This window comes from Netta rufina (genome assembly GCF_964035555.1).
Source record: "Netta rufina genome assembly, chromosome: 2".
Classification (NCBI taxonomy): domain Eukaryota; kingdom Metazoa; phylum Chordata; class Aves; order Anseriformes; family Anatidae; genus Netta; species Netta rufina.
The window spans coordinates 19527564-19545483 of NC_140124.1; the positions used below are offsets into that span (position 1 = coordinate 19527564).

Sequence of the window (17920 nt, forward strand, 5' to 3'; positions counted from 1 at the left end):
TGATTATGAGTGAAGCTGCCATTTGGACATGGTGAAAAGAGCACGCTTGAACCATTGATTGGGGGAGACAGTAAAAAGTCAGGAAGGGCCCAGTTAAGCTTGCAGTGCGGCAGGCGGATGTCAGTGTGGTTAGAGCACAGTGGGAGAATGACAGGCAGGATTAGTGTCAGGGAGAAGCTTTGCTGTAGTTGTGGAGATGGTCCCTGGGGTCACTCACCTCTGACTGTTGTTCTGTGCTGATGGCTCTGTAATGCAAACTGCTTGATATGTGCTGGTCATTATCGGAAATGGTGATTAGAAGAGGTATGTCATAAGGAATTCCTTAAAAATAAATAAAACGGCAAACTGCGGATTGTAACAAAGATTCAGCTCTGCAGATGTCGCCGAAGATGCTGCAAATGTCAAAGATGGTTACTGTGTCCTGCCTTCTGAGGCAAGCAAGATTTCATGGCTTAAGCTGCTGTAATTGTGTGCTCCCTTGCTTTGTTCACTTTCATTTGGCCATTATGAGCACGTTTTTTTTTTCCAACAGATAGTCTTATTGTAGTTAGAGTGCAACATTTCAGTATGTTTTGCTTGTTGGATGGTAGAAGCATCCTGTTTGTGGTGTGACTGGGGTTTTGTTGCTGGGTGCGTGGGGGTTGTTTAATAGTGTTAGTGAATATTGGAATCAACAGATTTCATTCCTGAATCATACAAGAATGCTAAAACATATGATGATTACAGTGACTAAAAGCTAAAATAACTGTTCTGTTAAGAAGCTTTTTGAAATATAAAAATGAGGATTTTTTTCTTTGTCTTTGCTGGTAAAATCTTGCATGTGAAATTACAGAAATTACAATTTTTTTATCATAAACTGTGATTTAATCGTTTATGAAAGTATTGTTGCTTTTACTTTACTGCAGTTTTATAGTGTTTATCCATTGTATAAATATGCTAATATAGATTGAATGAATTAATGTATGTAATATACAAAATGCATTTTTTGCATGGTAAGCATTTCTAATACCTTACTGTTGGTCTGATGTTCTTATGTATTTTCGGCAATAAAACAGGGAGATAGTACCTAGATATTTGAAACTATTACATTGTAATTTTTTTACAAGATTTGATTAATTCGTGTGGATTTTTTCCAGTATATTACCTCACAGAAATATGTCCAATATCCCAGTGTAATGAATGTTTTACAAATGTTTTACAGGCACCTGAATGGACAGAAGAGGACCTCAGCCAGCTGACAAGAAGTATGGTTAAGTTCCCAGGGGGGACCCCAGGTCGATGGGAAAAGATTGCTCACGAATTGGGTCGATCAGTGGCAGATGTGAGTTCACTCAGATTTGCATTGTAGAGAGAGTGACAAACCAGAACAAGACAGGCAGTGTAGAAGGCAGACATATATGGGGGCTGACATTGTCTTTTGAGAGAGGCTACAATCCTTTTAGGACCTGGAAGTGAACCATTAACTAACTATGCAAGAAGCAGATGTCAGCCAGTTTCTCGCTCCGCAATTAACAGCTGTAACTGATCAGCTGTATGGGGGATTCTGGTGCTTGGAGACTCGAGCTACTGTAACCCAGTAACAGCCAAACAATGCCACTTCGGGGTTTGTAGGAACCCCCTTTGACTGCAAGCAAATATTTGTGGGTCTTGGTTAAAGATTACATTGCTGTTTCAAGCCAGTCCTTAAAAAGCGTAGATGAGCTAATGGTGTTTAGACAGGTGGTTTCCATTAATTAAACTGAAATATCTGTGCGAACTGTAAAACAAGTTATACATATGATACTGTTTCAGTCCGTTTTTCTAGATTATAGCATGGGCAATAATACTGTGTAAAATGATTAATATCCTTGTTAATTCATATTTTATAGTATTGTACCACATATCAAAGAAAGCTTGTACTTATGGATTTTAAGTGTTACGATCTTAAAACCCTTAGGGGCTAGGCTGTAAAAGACTTTTCCTTTTCAAGCAATAGATCACTAGAACATGATGTAGTGTCTGCTGAGGACCATTTGAAAGCCTTTTCAGCTGACCCTATTTTATAGGCTTTGGAGGGGTTAATGAGAATAATGTTTAAATCCGTTGATGTACGTTTTGAGATTAGATATTCTTCATTTATTATATTTCAGGAATTATCTTAAATAATGTGAAACAAAGCCTCAAGCTAGAGTGAAACGTAACCCACTATAACCTTCTGGGCAATTTGAATGCTTAAGTGTTTGTTTTTTTTCTTATTGATACAATCACAAAAATATGTTTTTAGACGTTATTTTTAAAGATTTAATGCATCTGTAGAGTTTCATTACTCATTTATACTGGAAAATGAGCCATTTGCATTCCTATCATTTTAGAACAAGACAGATTATTTGCAAGTAATAAATGAAAGTAAGCAATAAGTTACTAACCCGCTATGCAAATGGAATTGATTCCTTTTTTTGTTTTTGTTTAGTGTTATTCATCATAATACTGAAGTGGAGTGACTGTAAAAAGCTGCTATATTTTCCTAAGCAGATTTTAATAGCAAAATATTTCACATGACTTGATAGCATGCAGTGCGCATGGGATAGATCTTTGAGATTGCCTTCCAAAAGGGTGAATTCACTGGTTAATGACAGTACAGACATGCGGAATGCTTCCACATTATGCCCATCACAAAGCTAACGTCATCTTGAGACTTCCTCTTGCACCAATTTTCTGCTTTCTTCCTCAAGGCAGATATGAAAATGTTCTTTACCAAGAGTCCTTTGCATAATATGATATATTTGGACACCATACTTGCACATATCCAGTGCTGGAAAGAAAAATGAAGCTCGCTTCTTCCATGAGGTGCAAAGTTTTCAATGGCATGCTCTTCTTTTCAGTGAATTGGATAGAGAAATGAAAGAAAGGTTTGTGCTCTAAGAGCTGTCTTCTGGTATGAACAAAGGAGTTTTCAGGGATTTTCATTTGTGGAGAAAGGTCTGAGTGTGATCCTTCTTTACTGCCAGTAATGAAACTATATGATTAATGCAAGTGTTCTCCATACAATTTTTAATTTCTCTAAAAATTTCCCACTGTTGATGCTAGGTCAGCTTTCCTAATGTAGACTACGTATTAGTGTTTCTGCTCCTTTTATTATTGCATTGCAATCTGCAGTCTGCACTTTTTAATGACTCTTTAAACAGTATGAAGCAAATTTGTAATGCCCAGAGTTTTAGCACTGCTTCTTTCACATGTAAAGAAGGCCTGAAAAGTTTGTGTTTCTTGCTTATTTCCAGAGATTTGTTCTTCTTGGAAAAATCTTCCATGATTTTGCTAGAACATTACTGTGATACCTTAGAACCCAGTTTGCACATGTCCAAACAGTAGCCTCATCTACGTAGGAAGTACTGCCCATTGAATCTTTCATATTGGCACAATTTCCCCAAGATCTTTGTCATTCAAAGTTAAATAGACATTAATTAAAGACAACAGTGCAATGCCAACGGAAGTTGTGCTTTTCGGTTGCTTATCTCTTTCTCTCCTGGATCAGAGGGTGTAATAGTGTGTTTTATGGACCCCCCCCCCCCACTGCATGAGGGATGCATCCATCCCACCAGTTTTGCAAAAGTCATTAGTTGTTCACTGTCCAAATGAAGGAGCTCATCAAATAATTCAACAGGCTGTGTTCTGGACGTGGTGGTGTTTTTCACCTGACCTGTCTGAAGAAAGATGATGGAATAGCATAACTACTTCTTGAACTTGTTCACTGTTTGTACCTCTTACAAAGCTAAGAGGAACTGCATATATAGTGGAAGATGAGTAGAATTCAAAAAGGTCAGGACAAAAATGAGAAATAATATGCAAAAAACAGGGTTAGAGTTTGCGATAGGCAAATGAAACAGGCAATATGTGCTAGTATGCACAGCAAAATGGTGATCAGGTTCACAAATAAAAGATGGCAAACAGCTAGGGATAGCTTGTGAAAAGCAGGAGGGATGCAGGGAATGCAAGAGATAATTAGCTAGATATGGGTCAGCAAATGGCCTTTTTTTTTTTTTTGGAAATGGGCAATCATCTTACTGAGAAAAGACAAATAGGAGGATGGTAAACCTACATATATACATCCTTGTTTGGGTCCAGTTTTTCAGTATTGCACTTAAATGTGTGATTCCATACAGTGACCAGAAGAGAATAAGCATAGCAAGTCTCTAAAGTGTTACCTACAAGAAAAGCCTGTAAGGGAATTCATGTGGTTGAACTGAAATAAAATATGACCTGAGAATATAAGTATTTGACTATGTAAAAAGAGAACCGTTAAGAAGGAAGGGGCTATATGCTCTGACTCAGTTTTATAGGGCAAGAAGTAATTACCTGAAATTTTATCATAGACTGCAGAGTTAGACACTGAGGGGCAAAGAATTAAAATGGATAGTAAAGCAGTGGAATAAGCTGCTGTAGAGTATCCAGCTCTGAAGGCCTTTAAAAGCCAGGTTAGACAAACATCTGCAAGAAACGACATCGATACAGTGATTCTGCCTGAGGTTAGGTCCTTCTCTTCATGCAGGCTGTGATTAGACTAGCAAGTGCAAGCTATCTAGGAGGAAAGGGGGAGGAAACAAAACCTTCCTACAATTGGAAGCATGTGTGAACTCTCTTTAAAAAATGTAAAATTAAAGCCAGATAGTGACTATATATAGCTGGTTAGTAATCACTGCGTATGCCTTAGCTTGACGGTGCGTAAATTCAGTAATTCCAAACAAGTAATCTTTCAGGTGCTTTTTCTTTTCTACTATTATCAAAATCAATTGTGTTTTTTTTTCTGGACATCTAAGTCTGTTCATTGTGGGATTTCTCGAAGTACTTCACAAATAAGAATTGCTATAAGATCTGTTATCCTGGTATGTCCCCCAGCTTCCCTGTCCAAACAGACACATCCACACAACCTGATGCAGGACAGTGGCAAAGTGCCAGCCAAAATCTGACAATAAGCAGCTGTGTCCATGCTGTAGTGCATCTGAGCCCATGCAACTCTACCGTTTCTATTCATGCTGTCTCATCTGATACCAGCATGAATATCTTTGCAACGTATTCCTGTGATCTTCAGCTCGGTTAAGCTTGCAACTGTGGCATAGACATACTGTGCGAAGACTTGTTACTCCAACTTCTGTCATGTTGAGTACAGGCTATCTGTTATCTTATCTGCCTTCAGGAAAACACCCTTTAACAGCCAATGAATAGGTAGCCCAAAACCGATGAAGTTGTGCTCAGTTAGTTTAATGATTTAAATTGCTAATTTTCATTTTAATATGTGGATATTGGGGATTTATCAATCTTCTCCCATAAAGATAATTTTCAACTGCCTTAGTGTAATGAAATCGTATTGCTTTCACAACTGAAAGCTTCTACAGCTTTTTAAATCATTTTTATTGCAATTGGCTGGTGGTATAAATTAGATTTTCAAGTATTTTGATTATGAAAGGGAAATGGAGTTCAGTTAACTCTAATCAGAGTTCCTGCCGGCTGACCTGGTTACCTGTACCGCTGCTCCCTGCCATCCCCTGAACATCTGTTCTTTGACCCATTTTCCTTGCTGAATTTGTTGCTCCAGGGTTAGTTCTCATTCCTGTCCTCCAATACTTAAGGAAATAATTGGCCTCTTAAAACAAAATAAAAAGTTGTGCTTGAATTTCCTAAGCACTGGGAACACTCTATGGTATAAATTATGAATAGAATTTCAAGACTACTATTTCTACAAAAATTACATTGTTTGATTTGACAAACGCTGAGCCTTATGAAGATTTATAAGGATTGTTAGCTTTTGCCGAATTCAGAGATTGAGAAAAGGCACTTAGATGTGAAATTGTAACAGTATATTTTACTTGACAATGCCTCCTTATAGATTAAAAAAAAAAGTTTAAAAAAAATATTTGCTGAAAGGCATAAATTAATTTCAGTAACTACAAAGGACATTCAAATTGTAAAAATAACAGAGGAAGTAAAAGCTGTCTGGCATGCCAAACAGACTTTAATGTGATTATTAGGTACAGGTTTTTTAAATTAAAGGCAAAGAGATCTCAGATTTCATACTTGTGAAGTAATATCATTCACTTGTCTTACAGGATTTAAACTGATTCTGTTTGCTCCTGCAGTCACTAATCTCGTGCACTTGTGTTGCAAAAACAGGCTGATAGGGATTTGCTGCTTGTATGGAAAAGGACTGAGGTAGACAGCAAAAACAATAGGCAGGTGTAGATATGTGAGCAGGCATTCGGAGTTTTCAGGAGACCTGAAAGCACAAGGTTTGGAGGCAGTGCTTATTTTCTGATTATTTCCCATCTCTCCAGACAGCAGTTTCAGCCTTTAAGTCTAAGTGCGTGAGTTCATATGCACTATGCTTTTACATGTCATTATAAAAGAGATCTCTTATTTTTGGCAAATGCAAGCTCATTACACTGCCAGCAAGAAAACACCTATATGAGAAAAGATCCATATGTAAAAGTTAATGAATTTATTAGGGTTTTTCTTTGCTCCTGGAGATTAAGTGTTTTCCTAAGTCTGTTTTATATTTCATTTTATATCCTATGCATGTGGTACCTCAGTGACTGTGATCTCCAGTGGTGGCTATTCTGAAACCGTCGCTCAGCTTGCATATATTTATGTAATCAATAGTCCTTTCAGATGCTTATTGAAGTATAAAGATCTACCTCGGGATCAAGGTCCAAAAGAGGTTATGAATATCTAAGATGGGATTTAGATGGTATGTAGGTCATGTAGATCCCTCAATCTGAGAGTGAAATCTTCAAAACACCTGTCTAATCCCACCGACACACCAGAGTGTCTGTTGATACTTGGTGGGAAGGAAAAAGGAGTTGCTGTTTACAATTCCCTCATTGCACAATTTTTATTTTATTTTCTTATTTTTTACAAGCTCTTCTGTACAGGTGGCCCTGTTTTTGCAGAACTGGGCAGCATGGTACGTTTCATACCCAAATGCAAAACAGATTGATTTCCTCCTTGTGAAGCATGGCCAGAGCATTCCTGCCACTGAAAGGAGAAAGCTTTTTACAGAAGCCAGTGAGACACTAGCTTTAATTCAAATAGATGTCGTATGGAAGGTCAGGCCCGTGCTGCTATAACTTTTGAGTGTGGCTTGAATAATCTAATGGCCCACGTACATCCTGGTGAGTTGGGTTTGAATTCCACTGCAGAATTCAAATCTTCTGGCTCTCAGGAAAGGTAATGCAGTTTGCATCAGCAGTGATAAAATAGGATGTCCAAGCAGTTGTTGCAAAGGGCATTGGAGCCTAACCCCTCTGTTACCTGAGTATTAATAGTACTGAGCTAAAGACTCACAAACATGGATTTCAAATGACAAAACCAAAAAAAACATGGTTCGAAGTATCCAACATCATCCCAATTGTAGTTGCTGAGTTCTTTGTGTCCTGAAAGGAGGAGCGATTCTTCTGCTGTTGCAAATTAACTATTTGGGCACTTCAAATGGAGAGCAACTGGTGCTCTGAATCCAGTGATTTAGGCCAAGTTTGCCAGTTTCGCAGGCCACATCTTTGACTGCCCCGTAATTGCACACACAGCTGTTGGGATTTCTGCTGTAGCTACCTCCGCACCGTCTGCTGTGGCAAGGTTTGGAGTCACACAGCTTCAAAGCCTGTAAACGTAAGAAAACTATGCTGTTGGAGGCTGTCAGTGGTGGGTCTAAGGAAATTGAGGTAAAATTTGTAACACGTCTCTTGGTTCCTTCAAGAATAAAAGCGTGTTGGCCTTAAATTCTCATACACTGTGTTAGTATTAAATTCAAGGTGTAATTTACACAGCGGATAAAGACTGGTTGTGGTTCACACCTCTGGGACAGTCACTACCAGCCTGCTGAGCACACTGGTGGGAGCAGTGTCAACGCAAAGGTGCATCTTCTCATTGGCAATGCTTCATTTCTGGAGATCCAGAAAGTTGTAAATAAGGATATTGGTTTAAAAAATAGGCAGAATGATTGGGCTTGATCAAGTTTCACCGATCTGTTAAAACTGGAAGACAGTTTTAGCAGTCTTTTAATAAATTTACAGGAAGGCAGTTTATAAAGCAACAAGTTTTGAGTCTACCACGTGAAAGTAAAGGAATGGGTCATTATTGTTGGCTGACGTGGGTCAAACAGCTCTTCAGGTAGTTGTGGTTGTTGTGAAAAAGCTGCTTAGATCCAGAACAGCTCAGTGCAGCAAGTGGTGTTTTGGCTGTGAGAAGGGAACTTAAAATCTGGCAGTTCATCCCGTGCTGTTCTGAAAGGTAAGATCGACAAGGCCTATTTCTTTGACAAAGCCAGGAAAGAACTAAAAATCCTTCCGCGTCTGGTTTTCCTGTGTGAGAAAAATGTGATTTTAACTCAAATTAGACTCACAGATTCGAGAACTTTCTCATTGCTGCATACTAGGTTGAACTACTTGAAAGGCTGTATCCATTTTTTTCCATTATTCCTTAGATTTTGACTTTTTCACACAACAGAAATAGATGGAGAGGAGAGCATCAGAAAGGCAACAAACAACCGGGTGAACAGAACTCTGCTACAGAGACAGCAAGCTGACAATAGAGGATGATGAGAAACTCTGGCAGCTTTAGCAGTGAACTTCTATTTTATAATTTTTATCTTTTTTGTATATTTAGAGAACTTTTGCTTAGGAAGATGATAGTAGTAGGAAAGAATTGTACTAGTATGTCCAGCAACACAATATGTCACCCACGTGTTGCCCTTCTTTGCATCTGGGAAGCCAAGTGACATGGGTTGTCTGTTTGTCCACTGATGTTTTCTCAGAATGACGCTGTGCTTCTGTAATTAGCTGGTGATCAGAACTGATCAGAACAGCATCGTATTCAGAGCAGGAAGGTAGACTGCCTGGAGAGGATTGCCTGGAGAGAGCAGAGTGGTGCCAGAGCCCCGTGAAGCCAGGGAGCCAGCAGGACCAGCTAACGCGACAGCGTGGTGGTGGCTGCGGGGGAATGGAGCTTCATCTTCTGTGAGCGGGCTCCTTCTGTCTGTTTGGTGTCAGAAGGATCACTGTGCCAGACTTCACAGGAGTTTTGCCCTACATCTGTCACAATTCTGTGCTTTCTTATGCCGGCATTCAGAAAGGAAAGGAGGTCATGTAGAAGCAAACTATTCCTGTGGTCCCTTTCTATACGTCCCAGAGTAAGATGCTTCAATTTCTATCTCAGTTTGATTGCTTGCAGTCAACATTTTTTTGTCGTCTTCTTTTGTCTAAGAAAACATTTCATTGTGCATGTGATTACCTGACATTGTGACTTCTGTTATCCCTGGCGGACTACGAGGATGCCTAGGTGATTTGGGCATGGAAAAGATGCAGTTGGTTCCTATGGAATAATGCAGTATGGCTGTGCAGCGGTAAAAATCCTTGCAGGAATACAAGATCTGCCCTCTTCTGTTTTAAATCAATTTCACAGTCTTGATCCTGATTATTTAAAGTGTCCCCAGACCCAGGTTTCCTTAAGAGCTGACTAAGACTTTTGTGAAAGCTGTTGTCAATAACAGGATTTTAGTCCAACTTTTCACAGCAATGATAAAACTCATAATTCAGTACAGATTAAAACTATAGTTTTACAGCTTTGTGTACTTGAAATCAGCAATAATAATTAGAAGCATAGTTCTATAACCACTCCATACTTTGAGTAACTGTACTTCTGAGTAAGTTATCTGTCATCTAATGAAAGAGTAATAAATCGAAGCAAGTTATAGGAAGAAATGGAGTAGAGAAAGCAGCAGAGCAACTTAACGCTTTTCAAACTAACTGATCAGAAATACCTAGTAGATAACACAGCTCACCACAACTTTAAATTAATATTAGGGATGTCAGAAAGTGTGGAGGAACTGGCACCAGAGGACTCCGCAAATGTGAGTGGCACGAGCAATGATTAAACTCAAAACAGATCAAACTGCAATACAGATTTCCTACATGCCATAGGACGGATTCCTAATGATCCCTCATAGGTCAGTACTGACAGGTTATGATTCATCCAAATCATCCAAAAAGGAGAAAGATGGAAAAAAAAAAAAAGGAAAAAGAATAATAGATATTTCATCTTCTTACACAACCTGTGAAGGATGGTAGTAAAGCTGTTAGTAAGAAGCTTGATGAGTTAAGTCAGCTGAAGGTGCTTGACCAAGCTTGTTCAGTGTTTGATATTGTAGATTCCCAATATCTGAACCATACACACGGTTTTTATTTTGGGATTACCTGATGGATATTCAAATTGAAAATCCACCAAAAATGTGAACAGGTATCGTAATGCCCTCAGAAGAGAAAGTGTAATAAATGGAGTAACTGACTACAAATGCTAAATCTGGGTTTACCAAGTTCCTAGTGCTGAAGGCATCCAAGAAAAGATAACCTAAGATAAGACTGTTACTTCTGCTTACATGCAGGGGGAATGTGAAATGCCATTAGGATCTAGGCATAAATCTAAGTCCTTCACTGTCGTAGGAGACGGCCGTTTCAGGTTCTAATTCAATTAGGTGTAACATGCAGCAAAATTTATGTCTGGTATGGGCTACCTGTATTGACCTAATTTGGGAACATCCATCTTGTAAAGGAAACGTGAGTACAGGATATTGATTCGCACCACTTCCAACGCAGTTTATGCTGCACGTGTAGGCCCAGTGTCAAAGATGAAGCAATAATTGCCAACCTCCTAAAATGATGGTGGCTCAACATAGAGAAAACAGAAGGATGGTATAGGAATTGCTTGCCGTTTATTCTGCTCTGTTCAGCTTGTGGGTCTCTTCTTGTCTCTTCTCCTCACTTTTCCCTTTTGAGTAGTTTGGAAATCTTTGAAAGAAGTACTTCAAAAGTAGGACAGTGGTTTAGGAACAGCTTTCTGGAGTCCGTGAACATAGGCGATTCCTTGTGATACTCACAACGAATCCACTGCGTCATTGCAGGAAGCTCAGCAGGATCAGCAACTTGACTGTGTGACAAGTTCTCCTCATTCTTTTCAAAATAATTTATTATCATCTAGTTTAGATTACGGTAATTTCTATTTAAGAGCTGCATAGCAGGTCTCAGCTTAGGATCCATTCTGTTCAGCGGTCAAGGATGCATTCCTCTGTTTAGTCTTTTATAGTATTGGGCCTACAGGGATGCTCTGCTAGTAATGGGACTTAAACATTTTGATTTGAATGAATTTAGACTCTTAAGCTTTTCAAGGAAGGTGATTTCCATTAGTGGTTTACCTCTGACAAGGGGGATCCATCCTGTTTTTTCTAAATCAGGACCATGTAGTTCACAGACAGAACTGTAAGTGCTGGTTAACATTACCTGTTCACCTCAGCGTTCTCCTTGAATGATTAAAATTTTACCATACTGCAACAGTAGGAACTGGACCTTTTATGCCAGCTGTCTACCTCTGGATGAAGGCTTTGGTTAATGGGAGCTGGGATTTTTTTGCCCACGGAGGTCTCATTTAAATCTAATCATCCCAGAAAATGAGGTTTAATTTGTGGGGAAAATAGACCACTTTGCCTTGTTAAGTGTCGCTGCCGTTTCATTAAAGAGGTCCCGCACTCGTCTGTTCTTAAAGCAAAGTCTCACAGTTTCATGGGCAGAAATGTGGTGGGAGGAACCACGCAGACTTAGACGAGAAGCAGAAGATACTCATGTACTAGACTTTTTTCCTGAGTGACCATGATATAAGAGGTATCTTTGTGTATGTTTGGCAGTCAGACTATCGCACGGTATGTATTTTTGGGACTGAATGCCTGTCCATTAGCATGCTTCAGCATCTAGACCTATGTGGGTTATTTTGTTCTTCCGTTCAGTGTTGAGAAACTAATACCTAGAAGACAACTTGTTTCCTTTTCCCCCTCTCCCCGTAGCATTTTCAGGTTAGAGATAAAGGGCTTACCAGTGAAAGAAGAAATTTGAGTATTAGCTGCAATAATGCATTATGGTGATAGAAGTGTATAGCATTGCTTACATTTACTTCAACAAGATAAGAATAGATATAACGAGATAAGAATTGTTTTAAAGGACAAAGTCCAAAAAGTTACCAGTTGCCAATTTGGGATCCATTTGTGAAAAACGCCAGCCAAACATTAGCCTTGCAGTATTTAATGTATGCTCACTATGAAATCTTCAAAAGCACAAATAATGTGATTTTTATTAGTCTTTTTTTCTTTCCTGCAGGTTACCATGAAAGCCAAGCAACTGAAGGATTCTGTTACATATACACCAGGTGTGTGCCTCTAGATCCTCACTGATGCTTACAACAAGCACTGCAGTTAGATAATTGCTATGCAGATGAGTGCCTTTTGTAACTTCCAGGTACACCTTGTCACTTTGCAGCCAGGCTTTTGCAGCCTTGCTTTACTCTGAGCAACAAAGAGAACCCACGGGTGTTCTGAGGGAATGTTTCCTTTTTAAGCCACCTCTTCCCAGCCTTTCTTAGCCAGTTTGTTGTGGGTTTTGTTCATTTGTTTATGCTGTTCTGTTTGTTTATATCCGTGTGGTAATTTATTAGTCACTTCACATATACCAGCTAAGCTATAATTGGCAAAGTCCATTGCTTTCTATTATATTGCTTTTATTACAACAAAAACCTTGATTTCAGGATAAACGTAAGGAATTGAGCTCTTAATCCATACGAGCTTCATCTGCTGTCTGCACAATTTCGGGTCCCTTCTATCTGGCAGTTCCCTCTTGGTGGTGGTTTATTTGTTTAGACGTGTAATATCGGTACCTCAACAGGTGTCATCAGGCTCTCCGAGCTTAAAACCTTGGCCCAGAATTCCAAGAACGTCAAAGTCAACGTGAATTTACCAGACCACATAATCACCCAGAGAGAAAGAGAGGAGGAAGAGGAGGAGGCGGAGGAAGGGAATTTCAGTCATATCCCGGAGCAGACAGACAGCCAAATGGATCTCAAGGAGACCGCTGCGAGCGAAACCAGGCATCGCAAACGAAAACTTGTCAAAGCTCCTGAAACAGGTCTGACAGCAACGAAAGAGGTACCAGAAGAGAAGGGCAGAGGAAGACGCCAGAAAGATTTTGATAACACAGAGCAAGAGGAAGAGAGTGATGATGAGAGCAGAAAAAGGGAGAAAAGCCGTGCCTTAGAAGACTTGTGGACTCAAAATCAACAGAAACTTCTCGAAATGGCCTTGCAGCAGTATCCAAAGGGAACAACAGATCGTTGGGATAAAATAGCAAAGTGTGTTCCTGGAAAAAGCAAGGTACAGTCAGTGTTGTTTGAATTGTAGTGTAAATCAAGAGGAAAATGATTGTCTACCAGTTTATGATTACCCTAAGAACTGAAGGTCCACGCAGGAAAGCGAGGTCTTTACTTAACTTGTAACTACCAGGCAGGACGTGTTTGACCTAAAGATCATTACTGTCATGGTTGCTTTCATAAAGATATTTTCATTTAAATCACTTTGTTTACTATATTACAGAAAATGTTGAAGTAGCTCCTGTTCCATTTAAAATACCTTCCTCTCCTCTGCCTTTCAGATCTTCAGTTGCAGAACAAACTAGATTTTAAAACAAATTTTGATTCAAAGTTAGTAACCAAATGTCAGTGACCTGCTTTGTTTACACTTTCACAATACCCTTCTCAGCCCACCTCAATGAACAAACAAAACAAGTAACCCAGCTGCAAGTGTTAAATGCTCAGTAACCTATCTAATATTCTCTTAGTAAGTACAACCTTCTTAAAATAGCATTTGCTGTCATTGGTGTAGCTGGTCTGTGGTAGATTCCGTAATAGTTGTGCTAGCTTAGTGTGCTTGCTTCAGTCATGGTAGCTGCAGAAAATCCTTATCTTATTTGTGCCAAAAACAGGGTGAGAGAGCAGGAAATACAGGCTCCAAGTAGTTCTCTGGCTATGAAGCTGATGTGGCTGTCAGTAGGAGCTGTTAGAGTGAGCGTAAAGGCTCATCTTTACCTGCGGTGCGGCTCATGCCCGAGTACCTGTTCTGGAATAGGCAGCACAATGCAACTGCTCAACAATTGCTTTTACAGCCATTGTCAAGAAACACTGAACAAATGTTTTCTTGGCTTTGTGTGCTCTTTGAAGAGAGAAATTACCTGCTAAGAAAGGTAAACAAAGTTCATTTATCGAATCCACTTTTCAGGAGATGTATGTTCTTCTGAAATTCATCACATGACTAACTTTGGGGGAGAAAAAAAAAAAAAAACACAGAACAGCTCTCTTATAACAAGGTAGCATGTATAGAGGTAAAGCAATACTAAAATACCAAATTTTAATTAATACTTTTGTTTTTCCTTTCAGGAGGAGTGTATAGCAAGATACAAACTGCTTGTGGAACTGGTACAAAAGAAAAAAATGGCTAAAAACTGAACGTTCAGAGCAGAAGAGATTTAGGTTGTCTTTGTCAAAATGGGGTTTTAAAACTCATATGCAGGAAACTGCATTTTTGTACCTCAGTATTTCTATATGTCATGTGCCTTAGTAAAAGAAAATATCAATAAATCTGCCATCATCTAGTTTGTGTGTTGAAGAATGAAGGTGTATTTTTGTGCAGGAGAGCTGCTTGTGCACATACGTGAGAATGTCTTAAAAATCTGTGGATCTTAAGGAAAACTCCCAGCGATAACTGCATACTGGAACGGGTAGGTTTACAGTTAAAATCATACAGAATATGAGGAATTTCAAGTGGTGCTTTGAAAGACAGAATTGATCTGAAAATGTTAAGCAAGCATGAGAATAATGGAATTCTGCACTCAAGGGTTTTTGTGTTTTAATTTTTTCCAGCTATAAATACAAGACAAGATGCTTATAAAGCATGTCTGCTGCTACATAAAATGTCCCTTCTCCTATTTAGAAATAGGAGTATTTCTAGTCTTAACGTCCCTGTACATGTACATGTACATGCACTTGCTATATAATTTCTCTTCTCTAAACCTGCAGCTTCATACACAGCGATTTTCAGTAGTGCTGTTATTTGGTAAAGTTGAAATGAGTAAAAAGGTTAAAGGTCTTTAAGATATTTAAAGCATAATCTTCATGACCAGTTTTTAAGTACAGAATTGCACTTAAAAGCCAACGTTATTATGCTAAGATTTCTTATATCTTGTTTTTCATATATGCTGGATTCAATAGAGTTTGATTTCATATTTGAAGAGTGGGTAATAAGAGTTATTGTTCGTTATTTGCAATATTATTTTTCGTATTTCTGGAAAAGTTATACAAAGCTTAAAGTGCTGAATAATGGGTACTTAATGGGCTGTAAACAGTATCAATAAATCAGAGCAGTGATTATTGTCTTTTGCAAAAAACATTTAAAGACTTGCTTTTTTAAAAAACAAAAACAAGATTTACCACCCAGATTCTGATTTAATAGTAGGATTTTAATAAGCTTTTGAACCTCAATTGAAAATTAAAATGAAAAATCAGAATACCACGTATTTGGAAAACTCAAAATTGGAAGGCTCAAACGCAGAGCTTGATGGCCCAAAAATCGGTTAATTTTCTGAGATTTATTCTGAAGATTTCTTCCAGTAATTACTTGCCAGTTGTGTTGCTTTTGTCACATCAGCATTGCACAAAATTTGATCCCATTTCCATAAAACTTCAAGGGACAACGATTTAGGGAAGATGAGAGGGTTCTGTAGTGGTTCTTTACCAAGTGGAACATACTGATTTGTTCGGTCGTGTTAAAAACACTAATCTTAGGCTGTCAAAAAAAAGAAAATATGGAAGGCTTACTAGACACGGTAATGCATTTAGATTTCTTTGTGAAACAAAACGTAAATGTTTACTACGTAGGAAAACAAACATTTAGTAGGTGTACTAAAATCTGTGTGCTAATTGATCAAGCAGTAGTTGTGTGCTACTAGGGCTCCTATGAAAGGAGTCTTTGCTGAAATCAAGTGATGTATTTTCAAAAGCAATCAGGAAAGCTTAACTTTAAAGTCATCCAGTCACTGTAAGCTGACTGTAGCAAGGTAATTGAAATGGCTACGAAGAAAAGCCTGCTAAAGTGGTTAGGTGAATCGGTGAAAATTAACTTGGCAGCACTGACAAGGATGAGGTAGGACTGGAGGTGTATTGTTCATGAAAAAAATTAGCCAGGTAATTGAAATGTTTCTGCTGAGTAGCAAGGCTGTGAACAGCCTTCTACAACCAGGTGGCAACCAGAAGTATAATGAACGGGAAGAGGGAGCTCCAGCCTCTGGGTACTTGTAACAGGAGGGGCTGGGCTTGGGGTGGCCACTGAAATGGAAAAACTCAGCCCCGTGCTGCTTAGCTGCACTGAGTTTACACAATTTTACTGCAAAACCATCTTCTTACAAGTTACTTCTTTCAAATTAGAATCCAAATTTGGAATAACCCAGGCCTCAGGGTAAGAACATTGTCTTCTTCAAAACAGCTCAAGTGCTGTAACAGTAGCTGGCAAGTAACTGGTGAGGTAATAGCTCTTCAAGAACAGGATCCGTGGTGGATTTGTAATCCACTCACATTAAGCTGGCAATGCCCTGCAGGTTCAAAGCAAGTAATAGAATACAGCCTGTGAGGGAAAAAAAAAAGTCATCTTTCCTTTGTACTCACTGAGTATTTACTAGGAGACTTCACCTGGAATGGAGTGCCCAGCGTTATACAGCACACTGCAGGGAAGGTGTAGACCAAGCAGAAGAAAAAGGAAAAAAAACGACAACAAAAAAAAAAAAAAAAAAAAAGAGAACTCAGCACAATCCAGGGGCTACAAACCAGAGTTGCCAGGAAGCACAGAAGGTGGTGGTGGTGTACGCTGCACACTAGAGAGAGAGAAATCTGCAACTGTGGAGAAAGGAGCTTCTGTCATCTCCTTGATGCACTCAATACAAAAACGTTCCACGGTTGTGGCTCTGAAGAGTCCAAGTGGGCTTAGTTAAGGCAGAGAATGGGGAAAAAATAAGGACTTTGAGCGCATTTATCATTGGAAATCTTTAAAAACCACCTAAGAGCTTTGCTTATGATTTGCCTGTGTTAGTACTGCGTGTTTGGCACAAATCACACGCTGCGTGCCCCGCACCTTCAGCTCCTCCTAGCCCTAGAAGCTCCAAGCAGAGGCCCCAAGGAGGAGCGCCACGTACAGGTAAGAAGCACTGTCTCCTTTTTAGTTTGTAGGGCCAGGCAAACCAAGCTGCTTGATGCAGCGCTGTGCCTGACCAATGCAGGTTATCTGACAGCAAAGCCTTAAGGCTGCACAATGATTGTGCAGGCCATTAGGGCACCCTGCTCTGGTTGCATGCCTGAAGCAGCAGAGGCGCACACGATCTTGGTGACGTTTTTGTGTGTGTGACTGCTGAAACGTGGCGCTGGGCCTGCCTGGATGGAGGCAGTGGGCTGGAAGAGCCAACCTACCTGAAGCACAGGCCCAGGGAGGTGCAGGAGCAGCAGCAAGCTGGCTGCTCCCGTGGCACTGAATCTGGAGCAGTTCCTGCTGCATTTTGAGGGGTGTCAGTAACCTGGGCCTCGGCTGACAGGGACCTGCATCAGTGCTTGTGCTGCTTTGGCAGCAGAGACATTCCACAGGGACGGCAGCCTCAGCGCCTGCTGAACTGGTGCCAAGTCAGCCACAGAGCAGGATCTTTGATGTCGGGATCTGCAAAATCATTGAAACAAGGTTGGTTTTGACTGCATCTGGCCCTCATGTGAACTTGGCTTTGATGTGGTCTCTTTCTTTAAAGACCAGCGAATTGGAGTTTTGTTTAGATGTCAGAACTGTCCTTTTCATTACTTCCCTGCTGTTGATTGTTGGTCCGTCAGGAATAGGAGCACCGTACAACAGCCATCGCTATCTCAGGCTGCTGGCACCAAGCTCTGACAAATGAAGATGGTAAGAAGGTCCCGAGGCTGGCAGTCTCACCGGTCCTTCCAACTCTGGCCCCTTCTTGTTTCTCTACATCTTACCAGGAACCAGGTAACTCAGAGAAGAGGA

The 17920-nt window shown here is 39.8% G+C and overlaps 1 protein-coding gene across 1 annotated transcript in view; it reads left to right on the top strand.

Annotated features, from left to right (window-relative positions):
* Window positions 1-15239, top strand: part of DNAJC1 (DnaJ heat shock protein family (Hsp40) member C1) — a 103692-nt gene extending 88453 nt beyond the window's left edge. Inside the window, exons 9-12 of the mRNA XM_084281325.1 lie at window positions 1202-1321; window positions 12165-12213; window positions 12726-13210; window positions 14269-15239. Coding sequence (XP_084137451.1) covers window positions 1202-1321; window positions 12165-12213; window positions 12726-13210; window positions 14269-14337 — 723 coding nt within the window. The 3' untranslated portion in view covers window positions 14338-15239. The remainder of the gene's footprint in view (window positions 1-1201; window positions 1322-12164; window positions 12214-12725; window positions 13211-14268) is intronic.
* Window positions 15240-17920: the final 2681 nt, after the last annotated feature.